The following is a 16,999-nucleotide window of genomic DNA, read 5'->3' on the forward strand; positions in this document are numbered from 1 at the left end:
CCTTACATGTTTAAGTAACCTGCACTACAGGTGTTAATTTGGCCCTACATGTTTTAAGTAACCTGCACTACAGGTGTTAATTTGCCTTACATGTTTAAGTAACCTGCACTACAGGTGTTAATTTGGCCCTACATGTTTTAAGTAACCTGCACTACAAATATTTTTGTTGTGGATTACGTTCGAAGTTTTTCACCCAAATTTCTAAAGATATTGTTACTTTTCTTTTCACTCTCTGCACTTCTAGCCAAAGGTAATTACAAATAAGTAGAAACAACTGTTTATTCCTTTAAACCTACAGATATTTCATTAACAACTCCAATTTTCAGCTTACCAATATAATACCTTTATTACTATAGTTTAATATTTTACTCAAAACAAAAACAAAAAAAAAACTTTCCAGATTCAAACTGTAGTGTTTGTTGTACGGTAAATTAACTTAAAATTTTGTAAATAATTTAAATAAAACAAAGACTCTATTGTACTATTTTCTATGATAATTGTAATTATTATGCCTTGTAGCGGGAAGGTTTTTAATATATTAATTTAATCGCCATCTTGTTTCGTTCGAAAGTATGGACAATCGAAAATAAGTTCGTGAGTGAAGAGAAAATATGACTAATGTTATTTCAGTAAAAGCTATTATTTTGATAAAAACCCAAAATAACTTAAGATTTTTTTAAATCATGCAATAATTTCCTCATAACTTTAATTCTTATGTTTGTTAATTTTCAACTTTATTTTTTATTTCACGCAAAGCTAATTTTAAACAGGCTAATTACAACTCGCGTCGTAAAATACTGTATTTAAGATCTGCGATTGCTCTGCCATCTAGTGTTTTGTTTTCTAAGTATACTTCGACAATTTATTTAATTAAACAATGTCTCTCAGTGGTTCAGCGGTACGTCTGCAGGATTACGACACTAAAAATCGGGTTTCGATACCCGTGATGGGCAGAGCACAGACAGCCCATTGTGTAGCTATGTGCATAACAAAATTAGAAAAAATGAACATTTTCTATTAAAAAAAAGGGGGATTTTTCTGGGAAGTACTGCACGGGAAAAGTGTTCGGAGTGTGCTCTAATGGTTTTATATATTAAAAGTGCTACTCTTTATTGATAAAATATCAGTTATATCTTTTTTAGTACTATATTTACAAATTAGCTGAAGTACCTGTCCCCATGATTAATGAAAGGTTATCTTAGGACATGAAAAGTTGCTTCACTTATATCTAATTGCACGCTGTCCTCCACGGAAATCGAGCCCCAGTTGTATGTCAGTTTGTTTTTTAGAGCAAAGCTACATCGGGCTATTTGCTAGGTCCACCACGGGAAATCGAACCCCGGATGTTAGCATTGTAAGACTTATTGCTGACCTGATTTTAAGTCTTTATTTATGTTTTTTAATCTAGAGTACCATGTTCCTGTTTGCGAACTGGCTGGACGTGGCCTAGTGGTTGGTGTACACGATCTGTGGAACCGAGGATTTATGGTTCGCGATCTGTTGCCTCGAAATCGCGCTCGCCGCAATTTTTGGCCGTAGGTGCGGTATAAGAGTGACGGTCATATCTCTCCACTGGATCGTATAAGAGTAGTCCATGAGTCCCCCTAGTCCAGCCCGTCAGTTGAAAATTATGGACGCCTATGAGTAGATAGTCCTTATGTACGAAAATTGCGAAACAAACAAAAGGCTTAAGAGCCTTGTGTGATTGAGGAATAACATGGAACCATTCATGTAACATTGCGTTTTCTTTATTAACTGTTTATGTGTATGTTGTTGATTTTTCACAGCAAAGTCACACCAGGCTATTAAAACTGAAAAAATAAAAATATTTTCTGTACCGTAAGTTTCGTTGAAATTATACCTTTTTTTGTGAAACACGAAATTCATTAATAAATATTGATGTAACTTACGCTGAAGAACCTATCGTGTAACCGTATACTATAATTTTAATTTAATTACTTTAAATACATTATCAATTGTCAACTGTATACCTACTTTTGGGCCACCCTGTATATATTTGTGTATATACGTGTGTGTGTGTGAATGTGTAGAAACACATTATTTATATTTCAACTTCTGCGGCCGTGCGTGATCTATTGATTAGCGTGCTAGTCTGCTGATCCAAAGGTCCATGGTTCGTATCCCTTTGCTGCAAATTGCACTCCGCACTTTGAAACTGTGGGAACGTTAAAAGGATGAAAATTAAATCCCAGTATTTGATTGTAGTATCCGGAACGTTGGCGGTGTGTACTGCTGGCTATGTCTCGTCTATCATAATTCAAGCTCATAATTTATTCACATCTATGTTGTTAACTTGCATTTCTTAACCTTCTATATAAATAATGGGGAATTATAGTCCGAGAAATAGTCTTAACTTAAAAGTTGCGCCTTGCCGTAGAAAGAATACCTAAATTTTAGATTGCTATGTATTAAGTTAATACCTAACCACATTACAAAATGATAACACATACCTATTATACAGACTCGAGATGGTTGTGGTGTCTGTGGCCGGTTTGCACTGAAAACGATACAACATTGGCTGTCTCGACGAATAATATCACCATTCTTATCTAATTCTCTTGTTTTTTTATCAGCCAGGAGAGGATAATAATGAATTTTGGTGTTTAAACAATGTGACGTCACCAACACTCAACGAATAACAAAACGGGTTAAAAATACGTCACGGGAAAAATGTGATACGTTTAGTTATTGGTTGAAAACTAGTGACACGCCGGATGTAGCTTTATCACACAGCTTGAAAATAAAAACCAATTTTCAATACATTTTTATTTAGTTTGAATCAGTGCCGTTACTACGGTAATACTGTCTAAAGACGTAATTATATATTTGTTTCCTCCGCTGTTTTTCGTGGTCTTAACATCGAAAGATCTCGGACTTGAGAAAATAAGGCTTACGACAATAATGCGAAGACAATTACGTAAAGATAAAGTTTAAATATACTAGACTCGTTCAAGTGACATCTACGTTACGATCGTTAAACAGTACATACAAATGAATAACCTTACTTACAAAAATACAATCTTACGGACGGAAATCATGATTTTATATTAACAAAAGTGGTATTTTCTAAAACAAATATTTTCTTAAAACATGATCAGTAATCTCTCTACAGAACTAAGATTGTTGATATACCTACTGTGTTAAAACATGATCAGTAATCTCTCTACAGAACTAAGATTGTTGAAGTATCTACTGTGTTAAAACATGATCAGTAATTTCCCTACAGAACTAAGATTGTTGATGTACCTACTGTGTTAAAACATGATCAGTAATCTCTCTATAGAACTAAGATTGTTGATATACCTACTGTGTTAAAACATGATCAGTAATCTCTCTACAGAACTAAGATTGTTAATATACCTACTGTGTTAAAACATGCCACATTGTTTAATAACTTTCTAGAGTCATGTCTTTCCATTTAAGCTTAGTAAAAGAGCTCTAGCAAATTTGTATTTTAGTCCTACACATTCATTATAAAAACCACTGAAAATCTTGACCGACAAGAAAGCCAGAATAGATCAAATTTGGTATTATATTTACGTGGATTTGGTCCAGAAACAAACTTTTATGTCTATTTAATATATGATAAAGGTTTATCGTTTCAAAACTTAATTTAAATATTTGTGTAAAGTTTCAAGGCCCATTTTAGCGTATGTCTAAGTTTGTATAATTATAACACTTTCACATTTAAAGTGTTAACTTTTCACTGTCTTCTAATAACTTTAAACAAGATTGTGATACAATTTTCTTATTAACGCGGACGCCCATGCTCACAGCAAGTTATGATGATTTCCGGAAACGTAGTAGTAAGATTTTTAGATCAGGTTCAATTCTAAAACGAGCAAGAAAGTATTTAGTGCTAAGAACTTTTGATCAATAGTGAGATGAGTACACGAATCAGAACTAGGACTGAAATGCTGCCGGAGAGCACCCAAGCATCCCTCAGGCACCTTAAATTGAAGCTGAGCCCCGACACTTCAAAAAAACTAATAATATATAGGTAAAATTGGCTTAACTTGTTTTGAATTTCGCGCAAAGCTACACGAAGGCTATCTACGCTAGTCAACAACACCTACCCCCAACTCTTGGTCTACTCTTTTACCAACGAATAGTGGGATTCACAGTAACATTATACCGCCCCAGCAGTTAATAGGGCAAGCATGTTCGGTGTCGGGAATTTGAACCCGCGACCCTCAGATTGCGAGACGAGCGCCCTAACCACCAGGTCACGTATATGAAAAATATATCTGAAATTAAGCCAACTCTTTGGCTACTCTTTTACCAACGAATAGTGGGATTGACCGTCACATTATAATGCCCCACGGCTGAAAGGGCGAGCATGTTTGGTGTAACGGGGATTCGAGCCCGCGACCCTCAGATGGTGAGTCGAGCACCCTAACCACCTGCGATAATATATTAGCAATGTTGCATATTCAACATTCTATACCAGCAAAAGTTACAAAACTGACTAAAATTCATAAACAAATGTACACTAGCCACCTATTTAAAACATTATTTTCATGTTTCTGTTATGAAATCCGAAATGAATTATTAGGGAAAGGACATTGGATAAGACTGTGTGGGGAGAAATTTAAAACCATAAACTTGAATGGATGTTTAACTTTGCCAAAAAAAACATATCAGATTCTTAATATACCAACTTAGAAAGATGCTTGAGTTTAGTGGATTTGTAGAACAATAAGTCTCAGATTCAATAGTCCATTAAAACATTTTTTCGGGACTGAAGTGGTCACGGTGCCATGAATACCAGAACTGACACAAAGGATTCATGAAAGTGAGATCATCATCATACTGAGATGTGTTATACCGAAACATTGATAGAATTCAGTAGTTTTGGTGATTGCATGATGTATACTCAGAGTCAGCTGAAATCTATAAGTAAATGCATCTAAGGCAATGATAAAAAAAAAACCTATAATCCGAGCGCTTTAGAAACGTGGACTTTTCTTCATCAGGGGCAAACTTAAATTGACCTTTTGAACCTAAGTGTTTTCTTAACATCACGAGCAATTGAATTAGATAGTTATTGTAGGAATCCATCAACAGGCAGCTATAACTAACCTGGTACTAAAACAGGAGATTAAGTTATGCTTTTCAACCAGGCTGATGCAGTCTTTCGATGATAATCAAATTTTGTACAACTGTGTTGATAATTTTTTGCCGATTGAATTAAAAGGTACATTTTGATGTTTTGAATCTTAGCTAATAAGTTCGTTAAGATATTGTGATAAGCAGTCCAGGAATGAATGCTGACGATAGTGGTGTTAGCATCTGGATGGATTAATTGTGGGAAGACACTCTTTTAGAGCGTACGTTACATCACTTTTTTCTCGTCCAAAGAAATAGAAAAAAGAAGTTTGGGAAAAGCTACCAAAACATGGTCAAGTGTTATTGGCCTATAATAGGTAAGGCATGAGCGTTTCATTACCTGTTTTGTAATAAGCAGGCTTTTAATACCTTGTTCATTAGTTTCTAAATTAATCTTGAAGATGTTTATTTTTTAAATTTCGCGCAAAGCTACACGAGGGCTATCTGCGCTAGCCGTCCCTAATATAGCAGTGTATGACTAGAGGGAAGGAAGGTAGTCATCACCACCCACCGCCAACTCTTGGGCTACTCTTTTACCAACGAATAGTGGGATTGACCGTCACATTATAACGCCCCCACGGCTGAAAAAGGCGAGCATGTTTGGTGGGACGGGAATTCGAACCCGCGACCTGCAGATTGCGAGTCGAGCTCCCTAACCACCTGGCCATGCCGGGCCTTATACAAAATAAAATATAAATTATATAATAATTTTTTTTATTATTACTGTTGTTCTTATAATTAATAATATGTTCAAACATTTTGTTCTTCTGACTTATAACTACTTATTATTAGTAACAGTATACTAGTATTATATTTTATCTTATTTTTGGCGAAGCTGATTTTTTACAAAAGGGTGGCGAAGCTACAGAATTATTGTTCACATGCCTTACACCAAGACTTCAGTTTTTATTATGCTTCTTAACTATGATCACAGTATGTGTACAAAAATAACACCTGGTGGGGAAGTTAAACAGATTTTTTTTTTTATCATTTGTTAAAAATGTTGTTATCGCCAATTTGCAGTTTACCTCTACTATAGACAGCTCATTAGTATTTGGGCAGAATGTGCCGAATCGTGCCCTTTGGTGTCTTCTTGTATATATAACAGCTGGGTGCTGAAGTGGACTTGTGGATGTTTCCGCAGTGATACTTTCAATGCACACAGACTTTCACCATTTGCCGACGAATTTTCCACAATACAGCGGCTCATTGTGTCCAATATCAGAACTTTCTTCATATCCAAAATTCACCACGATAGCTTGACAGAGTTCATAAAAGCGTTTGATTAAGTACTTTGCACTTACAAACCATCCAGAAGACTACTGTTTAACCACATTACAGAAGTTAATGAAAAATATTAATATCAATTTTGCTGAATAAGAACCAAAATAAATATTAATTCTTTTGTTTGTTTAGTAGGTAGCACTAGAGGTGGCGCTGTCGTTCAGGTGGAGTTTGGAGAGAGCAGGGTTTTAGGAGTGAATAGTCAAGGGCGTTTTAACATATTTTTGTTGTCTTTTATTTGTTAAACGAATATCTAATTATGACGTGGTCAGCAGTTCGTTTAGCTGCTGCGAAGGTTGGACCTACGGTCATGTTTGCCACCAGAAATCCTATACCACTGATAAACTATGGAGGTCACCTGGGCCTAACATTTCCAGCCCTCCAATTTCAAGTTGCATGGATCTCTGGAAAACAGATTCGGGGTCCGGATTATAAAAGACCAGCTCCTTGGCCATACAAGGAAAAAAAATACAGGTGGTATCATGAATACTTTGATGACACTCTTTCTCGCTTTGATGAAAATACCAAAGTTGTGGTTGTAGATGGAAATATTGCAGCGGGAAAAACTACCTTTGCTGAAGAACTAGCTAAACAACTTGACATGCATTTTGTTCCAGAAGCAGATATGGATATGCGGTATATAAATGATTATGGGTTTGATATGCGAACACTAGATCCTTTGTTACCCGCTTCATGCAAATCATGCGATGTGAAGACATTCTATGAAAATCCCAGTAATGAAAATGTTCCTGAATTTCAGTTTCAGATGTACAAATTGAGATATGAACAGTACATTGATGCACTGGCGCATCTTTTACAAACAGGTTTGTAAAAAAAATTCTCATAAGTAGCAAACCATCGTATTTCACTCAATATTGAAAGATATAACTAGTAGAACCATGAGCATTAATGACTAAATATAACTAGTGGAACCATGAGCATTAATAACTAAATATAATTAGTGGAACAATGAGCATTAGTGACAAAATAGCCTAGAAGTACAACCAATAAAGTTATGGTTGGATCCATGAGCAAGTTAGTGCATAAACAATTTACAGAAATGTGTTTAAATAACCAATAGGTTATGTCAGCCATTGATAATTCCAGAAATTACACTTACCACAAACTCTATGCTACAAGTTTCACACCATATTCCCTACAAATATACAGAACACAACATTACAAGTATCATTTTTAACATACACCACATTTCTAGAAACTATAGTCCATAAGTGACAATGTCATACGTTCTTACAATTATTTGAAATTGTCAACTGGCAAATTACAAGTATTATGACAGATGGTGAGGTATAACTACAAGTAAATGTTTAAATATTACCTATGTTAGTTTTAAAACCCTGCACAACAGGGATTCAACTTTCCTCTTTCTCTCTTACGTAAAGTTGTCATTAATGCTCATGGTTCCACTAGTTATATTTAGTCACTAATGTTAATGGTTCCACTACTTATACTTAGTCATTAATGCTCATTGTTCTACTAGTTATATTTAGTCATTAATGCTCATTGTTCTACTAGTTATATGTAGTCATTAATGATCATGGTTCCACTAGTTATATTTATTCACTAATGTTCATGGTTCCACTAGTTATACTTAGTCACTAATGCTCATGGTTCCACTAGTTATATTTAGTCACTAATGCTCATGGTTCCACTAGTTATATTTAGTCATTAATGCTCATTATTCCACTAGTTACTGCTGGAGTGTAGTGGTATCACTTAACCTTTTTTTGCCAGTTTTTTACAGTGAGTGTTTTAACACATCAGCAAATAAGATTACCCAATGTGACTGAAAATGTGGATTTTACTGATATGGAACAGTACACAAATAAGTCAGTAACTAGTAGGTTAAAATGTGGGATAAATATTTAATGTTATTTTCATACCCATAAGGCCTCATCTCAATTACTGTCTGTAGTGTTGGTCCCCTTAATGTGGTAAGGCATAAAAAAGCTGCCAGAGGGTTGCTATGTATGAATCTTTGGAATGAAAACATGAACTTGGAAATTAGGAGAAATAAAATTAAACAAACTTTAGAAATTTAGGTCAAGACTTAATCTTTGGTATGTAACAAAAATTATGAACTTGTATAATAGCTGATGTGGTTGAACAGTACATGTGTGGTAAGTTAACAATTGATTATTTAGTAGATAGATTTATGAATGTGAAGGATTGCATATACTGTTGCTTTGAATAATTGTTTTGGGAGGTGGAGAGGCGACCGTGCTGGGTTCTCCATTAATTTAAACCACCTTGTGCCCAAAATTAGACATTTTGTACAATACAAGCTCATGTTATGATGTTAGTTTTTCATTTAACCTCATGTCATTGGGAAACATGTTTTTTTCACTGATCATTAAAATATCATAGATGGATTTTCATTTACAGTGTTAAAAATTAGATCTTCAAGCCTTTATAAAGTTCTTTTGTCACCAGAACTAAGAAATAGGTGATAAACTAGATGATGAAACAAGCAAGAGAGGTAGAGGCAGAAAGATTTTCAAAATATACATTACTTAACATGCACAGAATGTCATTGAATATAGCATAAAGGTAACTGTAACATTTGTAACTGTGGTTATAAAACTATTGAAATTAGAGATATTGTTTTATTATAAAGTTAAGGTATAAAACATTATGTGTTTTACATAACTTGGTGGTGTTTTTATAATTCTGTAAGATTGTTAATTTTTTTTCAATTATTTCTAAATGGAGGAGTAGTGGATACACAAAAATAAAGAGTACTGTAAATTTTACACAGATTTAGTCCACATTTCAATAATACTATGATAAGAAAATAAGCAGGAAGAAAGTAAGTAGAATTGTTTAACTTTACATTTAGCTATCCCTAAGTAGGGGCAGAATCAGGTATTCTGGGAGCAAAAGTGTCTTTTGGGAGTGTCAGTAGATACCCCTCCCCTCTAAAATATTTTATCTTAATAAACATAAAATTTTCATAGTTAGATTTTGTACATTTTAGTACTTTGTTGGATAGAATAATCCTATTAGAAAGTTAGCCTTGATTAATTGTTGTGTTTTCTAAGTTTCAACTATTTCGGTAGGACATTTCGGATGTTAAGACTGGATGACATACAATGTATAGAAGTGGGTGAACCTTTTGTGTACATTAAATAATCGTTATTAAGGCTTCACTAAGAACATATGTATTAATGAAAAAGCACATTTGAAAAATATGAAAAATACTACCAGAGCATGAAATATTTTAGGAGATTTATTAAACACTAATAAAAGATTGAATGTAAATAAACAAGTTAATCTTCAAATAAAACTTTAATACAAAAAAAAAACTTGCTAATACCGAAATAACAAAGTAGTGATAGTGATTATAATAAAGCCGGATAAAAAGAACAATAAGAAAAAAACTAATTTTTAAAATTATTCACATTAAAAGTATTAAAATAAAAACATTAACTCGCAAGTAAAAGGTAAAACAAGTATTTGCAATAATACCTTTTTACAATAAAAATATCTTGCATATCACAGTTTTCAAAATTTAACCTAATACCTCTCTTTCATTCTCATCAGTCTAAGTTTGAATATTAAAGATTTATACTGTCTTTCCAGACCGTTAAATTACATATCACATGACTGACTACTTAATATTTGTTTTACATAGTTAATCATGAACTTAGTGTCCGTACATTCACACGGGGGAACCTAGCATTGTCGTCTTGATAACAAAAAAATTACTTCTTTCATATTTAATGCTCACTAAGAGGCAGGTGAGCTAGCATTTAAGGTAAATAAAATATAGCTGAACCAATTAATAAAAGGAAAAATACTGAACAATAAACAAAATCATAGTAAAAAATTAAATAAAAACTGGTACCTCACAATATTTCAAGAAAAAAATACTTCCTTATCCACAGGTCAAGGTGTAGTGATGGATCGTTCAGTATACAGTGACTTTGTGTTTTTGGAAGCAATGGTCAAGTTTGGTTACATTAGCAAGCCTGGTAAGTTGATAGAAAGTAGTAGGCACATAAACTGAAGAATATTATTTTCTGTAGCAATAAAAAAAGAAAAACTTATCTCTGTTTGTTTTTTAATAATTATTAGACCTACTTTCAGTTAGTTAAGAGAGGAATATTCTCTAGGGCACGACTGATTAAAAAGTTACGTTTTTGTCGTGAAAATTAAGATAAATAGCACATGTATAACTTAATACAGTATCAGTATGGATTTAATTTTGTTGAATTTTATTATAATTAATATTAGGTAATCATAAGAATGATGATACTGTAATGTGTATTTGGTGAAATGTTTAAGTCTTATTGTTATTTAATTAAAATATTTGAGCTGGGAGGCATAATTTGTGTGTTTCTACAACTTCTCTAGCACGAAATTTATACTATGAAATCAAAAACAACACCATTGGTGAGCTTCTACGACCTCACCTAGTGATTTATCTAGATGTGCCAGTTAACATTCTAATGGACAGAATAATGAAGAGAAATTTGGTAAGAGAAATTCTGTTCAACAGTTTATCATATTGAGCTTATTTTAACTTTTAGGTAATTTCTTAATTAATTTTTTTTTGTAGTAATGTTTCAAGGAGTTAAGAAAACTCGAGTCTGTTTTTTTAAATGTATGGCTATTGCAAACTAAATATCTTGATAACCATAACTTTTATTCTAGTTTTTCATTTGCTTAGAAAGTAATGTTCATTTTGTGTTGAGAAATGATTTAACTGTTTATTCACCAACTGTACTTTACATTAAATTTTATCTTGATTGTTTAACAGTAGACAAAACCGAAACTTTAGTTTTTTTGGCATGCAGTGTGATTACTTCTTGTGTACTTGTTTTTGACATTAGCCTATAAAAAACAGATAGATGCGAATTGATCTTAGATTATGTTAGTTACAGCATCATTCAATTAAGGGCTTGATGCAAACTGATGTATTGATGATATTGTCTTTAACAGCAAGTGTTCTCTATTCTTGTTACTTGACAAGATTACGATGTTACTATCTATACTTCGTTATAGTTACTATAGTCACAGGAGATAACACTTATCTGTTTCAGTGGCCATATTAAACTTTTTGAGGAAGTTGGAATAAAACATCGGCCACTTTTTATGAACTGGGTTTGTATTAACAGCTTATTGCAATAATTATGATGTCCGTCATATCCCAGACCTTCGGAAGAGTCTTGTTGTTAAGCGAAAGGCCTTTCTGGCACCAGATATAGTTAACACATTATTATACATTCTTGATTACTTTCACTCAAAAGTTCTTATCAATAATAGTTTGAGAAAACTTCAGGTTACTGACATTTAACAGAACACCAGTGACTTTTTGAAGAAAAATCTATTGGTTATATAGTAAGATGAGCATTTCTTTTGTAAAATACAATAGTCAAACTGGTGTCATCTCAACAAAAACTTAGTTGAAATCTACCGTGTTTGTTTCATGTTTTGTGAAAATTATTGAAAAGAGAATAGACAGATATTTGCTATACTTTTCTTCACAAAAATATCATGGAACAGATTCCCAGATTAACATATTTTGACAGCAAGATCAAAGAGTGTTTTATAGTTTTTAGTTCAGGTATTGGTGACATTGAGGGTAAGGTATGGTCAGTGATAGAGGCCCTAGAAACTTTTACAATGAAAATAGGCTGAAATGAGCATCGTTCAGTGTTTTACTTTTCACTGGTACATTCTTAAATAGGGTTACGCTATAGTGTACAAACATTTGTAAATAAAATATTTCTAAAATGTTCAGAGTTTGTTAAATAACCTATTACTGCACAGTGTGCAACCGTTAATAAATAAACTTTATTTATAGTGTTTCAACATTATTGGATAGCCTATATCCTTCAGTGCATGGACATTAGTAGATAATGTATGTCTAATGCGCGTTCTGTATATCCTTGCAATATATAAATGGTTGATAACTAATATTATCAAATATTAATAGATGACTTACATCTCCACAATTTACAAACATTTGGCTATTTTCTATAAAAGCATGTTTTCTTCTTGATTCTGTTATTATATACAAATTTTATATATTTTTCAATATGACACTGTTGTGGTATTCTCAGATGAAACTGATTTATAAAAATATGATTTGGTATAAAAGGAGTATTGACAGGTTAAATCACGAAGTAACACTGAATTTAAGCTAAGAAATAAAGAGAATGGGCACGGTGTGTGATACAGAATTCAAATAATCTGTATTTACTATCAAAGACAAAACACAGTGTGCATATTTTTGCTGGACATTGGATTTTTGTCTTTCACTGGCCTTAAGAACTGATTAATTGATTCTCTTCCATCAAGATGTCTTTCTGTCAACCAATTTACTTGAGAGCCTGTGTAGACTGTAAGTCTAATATTTGATACTTAGCAGAAACATCAGTTTTACTAATAGGGAATAGTGCTATTTATGTGACTGGTCATTCTCATTAAACATTTGGGAGGTTGTTTTATCTCAAGGTATCATCAGACCTACCAGTGAAGGGCACTGCCATTGTCTACAGTTTGCATAAAATTAAGCATTACAGCTATTATTTCCATGTGCAGAACAGGTATTATCTCTTGAGAATAACAAAGGAGCAAAGGTTGTTAGGCCAAATTAACAGTTTTCTGGACCATGTTTATGTAAAAACTGCATAGATTCAGAATAAACAAAAAAATTTGAAAATTGAAATAAAAAAAGTAAAAAATGCATGATTTGCCTGGATAACACACTTTAAAACAAAACAAATAATTGAAAATAAATTATTATTGGATTAAGTTAAATGTTAATGATGATTGAATGTGGAACACTTATCGGTTCTACATTAGATTACTATTAGTAATGTGATTGGTCTACTGGATGTATCTACATGTATGTTTGTTAAAATTGGCTTATAAAAGAATATAGTTTATTAGTGTGATCTACAAGTATGGTATGTAATATAATAGTTTATTAGTGTGATCTACAAGTATGGTATGTAAAAGAATATAGTTTATTAGCATGATCTACAAGTATGGTACATAAAAAAATTAGTTTATTAGGGTGATCTACAAGTATGGTATGTAAAAGAATATAGTTTATTAGCATGATCTACGATTATGGTATGTAAAAGAATATAGTTTATTAGCATGATCTACAAGTATGGTATGTAAAAGAATATAGTTTATTAGCATGATCTACAAGTATGGTATGTAAAAGAATATCGTTTATTAGTGTGATCTACAAGTATGGTATGTAAAAGAATATAGTTTATTAGCGTGATCTACAAGTATGGTATGTAAAATAATATAGTTTATTAGCGTGATCTACAAGTATGGTATGTAAAAGAATATTCTGGCCAGCAGCAGAATTATTTGAATTGAAGTACAGTTATCCCAACCTTTAATTGTTTATATATATATACAAATATCTTTTGAGTGCATGAAGAGTTTAATATACATATATTCTAATGTTCATTGAGATGTAACAAGCCTTCTGTGTTTTATGTGTTATATATACACACACACATACTGACAGCCAGTTTTTTCATTAACACTCACAAAACTGATATTTCTTGAATATCTAGACACATCCATTATCTATTTTAGTATCCATTCATATTTCAATTTCTGATTACCTATGATATTTATCTGTTTTTAGTTTATTGACTGGTCAATTTGTAAATATCTACTGTGTATAACACCAAGGACCATTTGAAATAAAATAATAATTCGGTTTTTAGTGGTTATTATGAAGTATCATTTGTTTTTATTAGTCTTAAATTTTTCCATAAGCAATACCAAAAGTATTTTTTATTCTTCTCATTTGTTTAAAAGTTCTGAAGACTGTTGATGGTTTATTTTCAGCCTCATGAAATTAACTCGAAAGTGTTAACTAAAGAATATCTCGAAACTTTGGATCATTACTACAAACAGGAGTATTTAAAGCAGATCAGGTGAGTTGATCTTTTAAAGAGTTGTGTCCTTGAATTGGATAGGTCTCATGTTAAAAAAATTCACAAAAAGCTTAAGCTCGTGTCTGATGATACAAATACAAAATGACTTATGCAGCCTTTATTGTGGAATTTAGATTTATCAATTATGCATCCAAAACACGTCCGCAAACATAGGGGTGTGAGTAGGTCTTGTGGTAGTGTTATGGATTTCAATGTGAAATGTTGAATATATATCGGTCTAGTTGTTTTAGTGTTAAACAGCTTATAGAATTCTAATGTAACTTAATGATCATTTGTTGTACTTGCTAATTGCAAAGGTCCCATTTTCAACACCTATCATCTGTTATATTGATGTGGTTTCAAAACGTTTTTACAGTTTATGTTGTTTGTATAGGAGGTAAATAAAAACATGGTGTTTGTTTTTGTGTATAGAAGAGCTGTTTCTTTAGTATGTAAGAAAATATATGTTAGTTGTTATGCTACATTGAATGTTTACTAAGCTGATACATAGAATTTCAGCTGTAAAATTGATTTGTTTTTAATTCAGCTTATCAATGTTTTATTCTCAGTAAACATGCAGAGTTACTGATATATGACTGGAGTAACTATGGAGATGTTGAAGTGGTAAGTTATATATATATATATATATATATGTTTGATATATGTATGGAGTAACCATGGAGATTTTGAAGTGGTAAGTTTTATATATATATGTTTGATATATGTATGGAGTAACGGAGATGTTGAAGTGGTAAGTTTTATATATATATAAAAGATGTAATGTGTGTTTGTTTGCACCCTAACTCTTCAGAGCCAATTGGGCCAGTCTCAACCAAAATTTGTATGCAAACACTATGAACTGTGGGGAATGTCCTGAGGAGGTCAAAATTGAACTTAACCCTATTTCTATTTTGTAAAGTCTGTTGGTTAATTTCTCCCAGCCTATTGAGTCAATCTCAAATAATCTTGGCATGTTGATGCTTTAGACAATATTGAATATTCTAAAGGGATTTAAAGCATGAAAATTGCTGGATTGTTCCTCAAACAACCGTGCTTTTCTCACGTTCAATAAGATGTAGGGTGTTCAAGGGTGGGATCACCTCAAAATCTTTATTTGTTGGTAAATGTAAAGCAAACTGCAAATGTTGTCATGAAGAAGCTTTGTTAATATTTTAAAATATTGAGATAAAGTTTATGTTCAAGTTATTACTTTGAAATATATGATTTCTGTTAAACTTACGTTGTTTTAATTAAGCTTAAACATTCCCCATCAGTTAAGGGGTATTTCAGCTGTGTTTTATATATGACAGGAGTAACCAATCAGATGTTGAATTGGTAAATTATATGTACTAGCTGAGTGTAGCTGTTAAGGAAGCAAAAATTGTATTTAAAAAATGTTAGATAATCTTCCTTTTTCTTGTTTTTTTTTTTTTTGTTATTGAATTCCTAATGATTTCATTAGATGCTAATTGCAATCCCTGCTTTGTGGAAGGTAATAATGGACTCAAATAACTGATTAAGTTTCTTTCAATTCAAAGGGAAAAAAAAGTCTATAAAATGTGGAAATGTACCCTATTTTAGGGTCTTCTTTTCATTTCCCTTCTTGGGCAAAATTTCTAAAACAAAATAGGTCATGCATATCGTCAGTTACCATACTAAAAGTTAAAGTAATCAAGCCAGACAACACTGGGCGATGGATGGTAATACACATACACATGCAATGGATCATCCTTATAGAAAGATGTTTGATACATGACTGGTGTAGATGATGAAGCAGAAAGTTGTATATTTGATGTATGACTGGAAAAAATGGAGGTGTTGAAGTAGTAAATTATATCTATGTAATGTTATTTATATCCATTTCTGATAAATTTTTGGTCTTCAGCTATTATAAATTTGTAATCCTTAAGAATTTGAGAGATTTTTTAAATGTTTTTTAAACAACAGAATATATATGCTTGTTATTTTGAACTTTTATAGATAATCTGATGCATGTTTATCCTTAATGATGATCTGATGCACGTTTATCCTTAATGATGTTCTGATGCACGGGCATCAGATCATCATAATTAAGGATAAACATTAAGGATAAATGTGCATCAGATCATCATTAAGAATAAACGTGCATCAGATCATCATTAAGGATAAACATGCATCAGATCATCATAATTAAGGATAAATGTGCATCAGATTATAATTAAGGATAAACTTGCATCAGATCATCAATAAGGATAAACGTGCATCAGATCATCATAATTAAGGAAAAACACGCATCAGATCATCATTAAGGATAAACGTGCATCACATTATCAATAAGGATAAACACATGATGATCTGATGCACGTTTATCCTTAATGATGATCTGATGCATGTTTATCCTTAATATGATGATCTGATGCATGTTTATCCTTAATGATGATCTGATGCATGTTTATCCTTAATGATGATCTGATGCGTGTTTTTCCTTAATGATAATGTGATGCACGTTTATCCTTAATGATAATGTGATGCACATTTATCCTTATTGATGATCTGATGCATGTTTATCCTTAATGATGATCTGATGCATGTTTATCCTTAATTATGATGATCTGATGCACGTTTATCCTTAATTATGATGATCTGATGCACGTTTATCCTTAATT

At 32.3% G+C, this 16,999-nt stretch overlaps 1 protein-coding gene across 1 annotated transcript in view; it reads left to right on the top strand.

The window, feature by feature from the left end:
- The first annotated feature begins 6,544 nt into the window (after positions 1–6,544).
- Positions 6,545–16,999, top strand: part of LOC106467736 (NADH dehydrogenase [ubiquinone] 1 alpha subcomplex subunit 10, mitochondrial-like) — a 15,541-nt gene continuing 5,086 nt past the window's right edge. The window contains exons 1-5 of the mRNA XM_013928113.2: positions 6,545–7,238; positions 10,323–10,409; positions 10,792–10,913; positions 14,266–14,354; positions 14,924–14,978. Of these exons, the coding sequence (XP_013783567.1) occupies positions 6,674–7,238; positions 10,323–10,409; positions 10,792–10,913; positions 14,266–14,354; positions 14,924–14,978 (918 nt within the window). The 5' untranslated portion in view covers positions 6,545–6,673. The remainder of the gene's footprint in view (positions 7,239–10,322; positions 10,410–10,791; positions 10,914–14,265; positions 14,355–14,923; positions 14,979–16,999) is intronic.

This window comes from Limulus polyphemus, unplaced genomic scaffold (assembly GCF_000517525.1).
Source record: "Limulus polyphemus unplaced genomic scaffold, Limulus_polyphemus-2.1.2 Scaffold2723, whole genome shotgun sequence".
Lineage (NCBI taxonomy): Eukaryota > Metazoa > Arthropoda > Merostomata > Xiphosura > Limulidae > Limulus > Limulus polyphemus.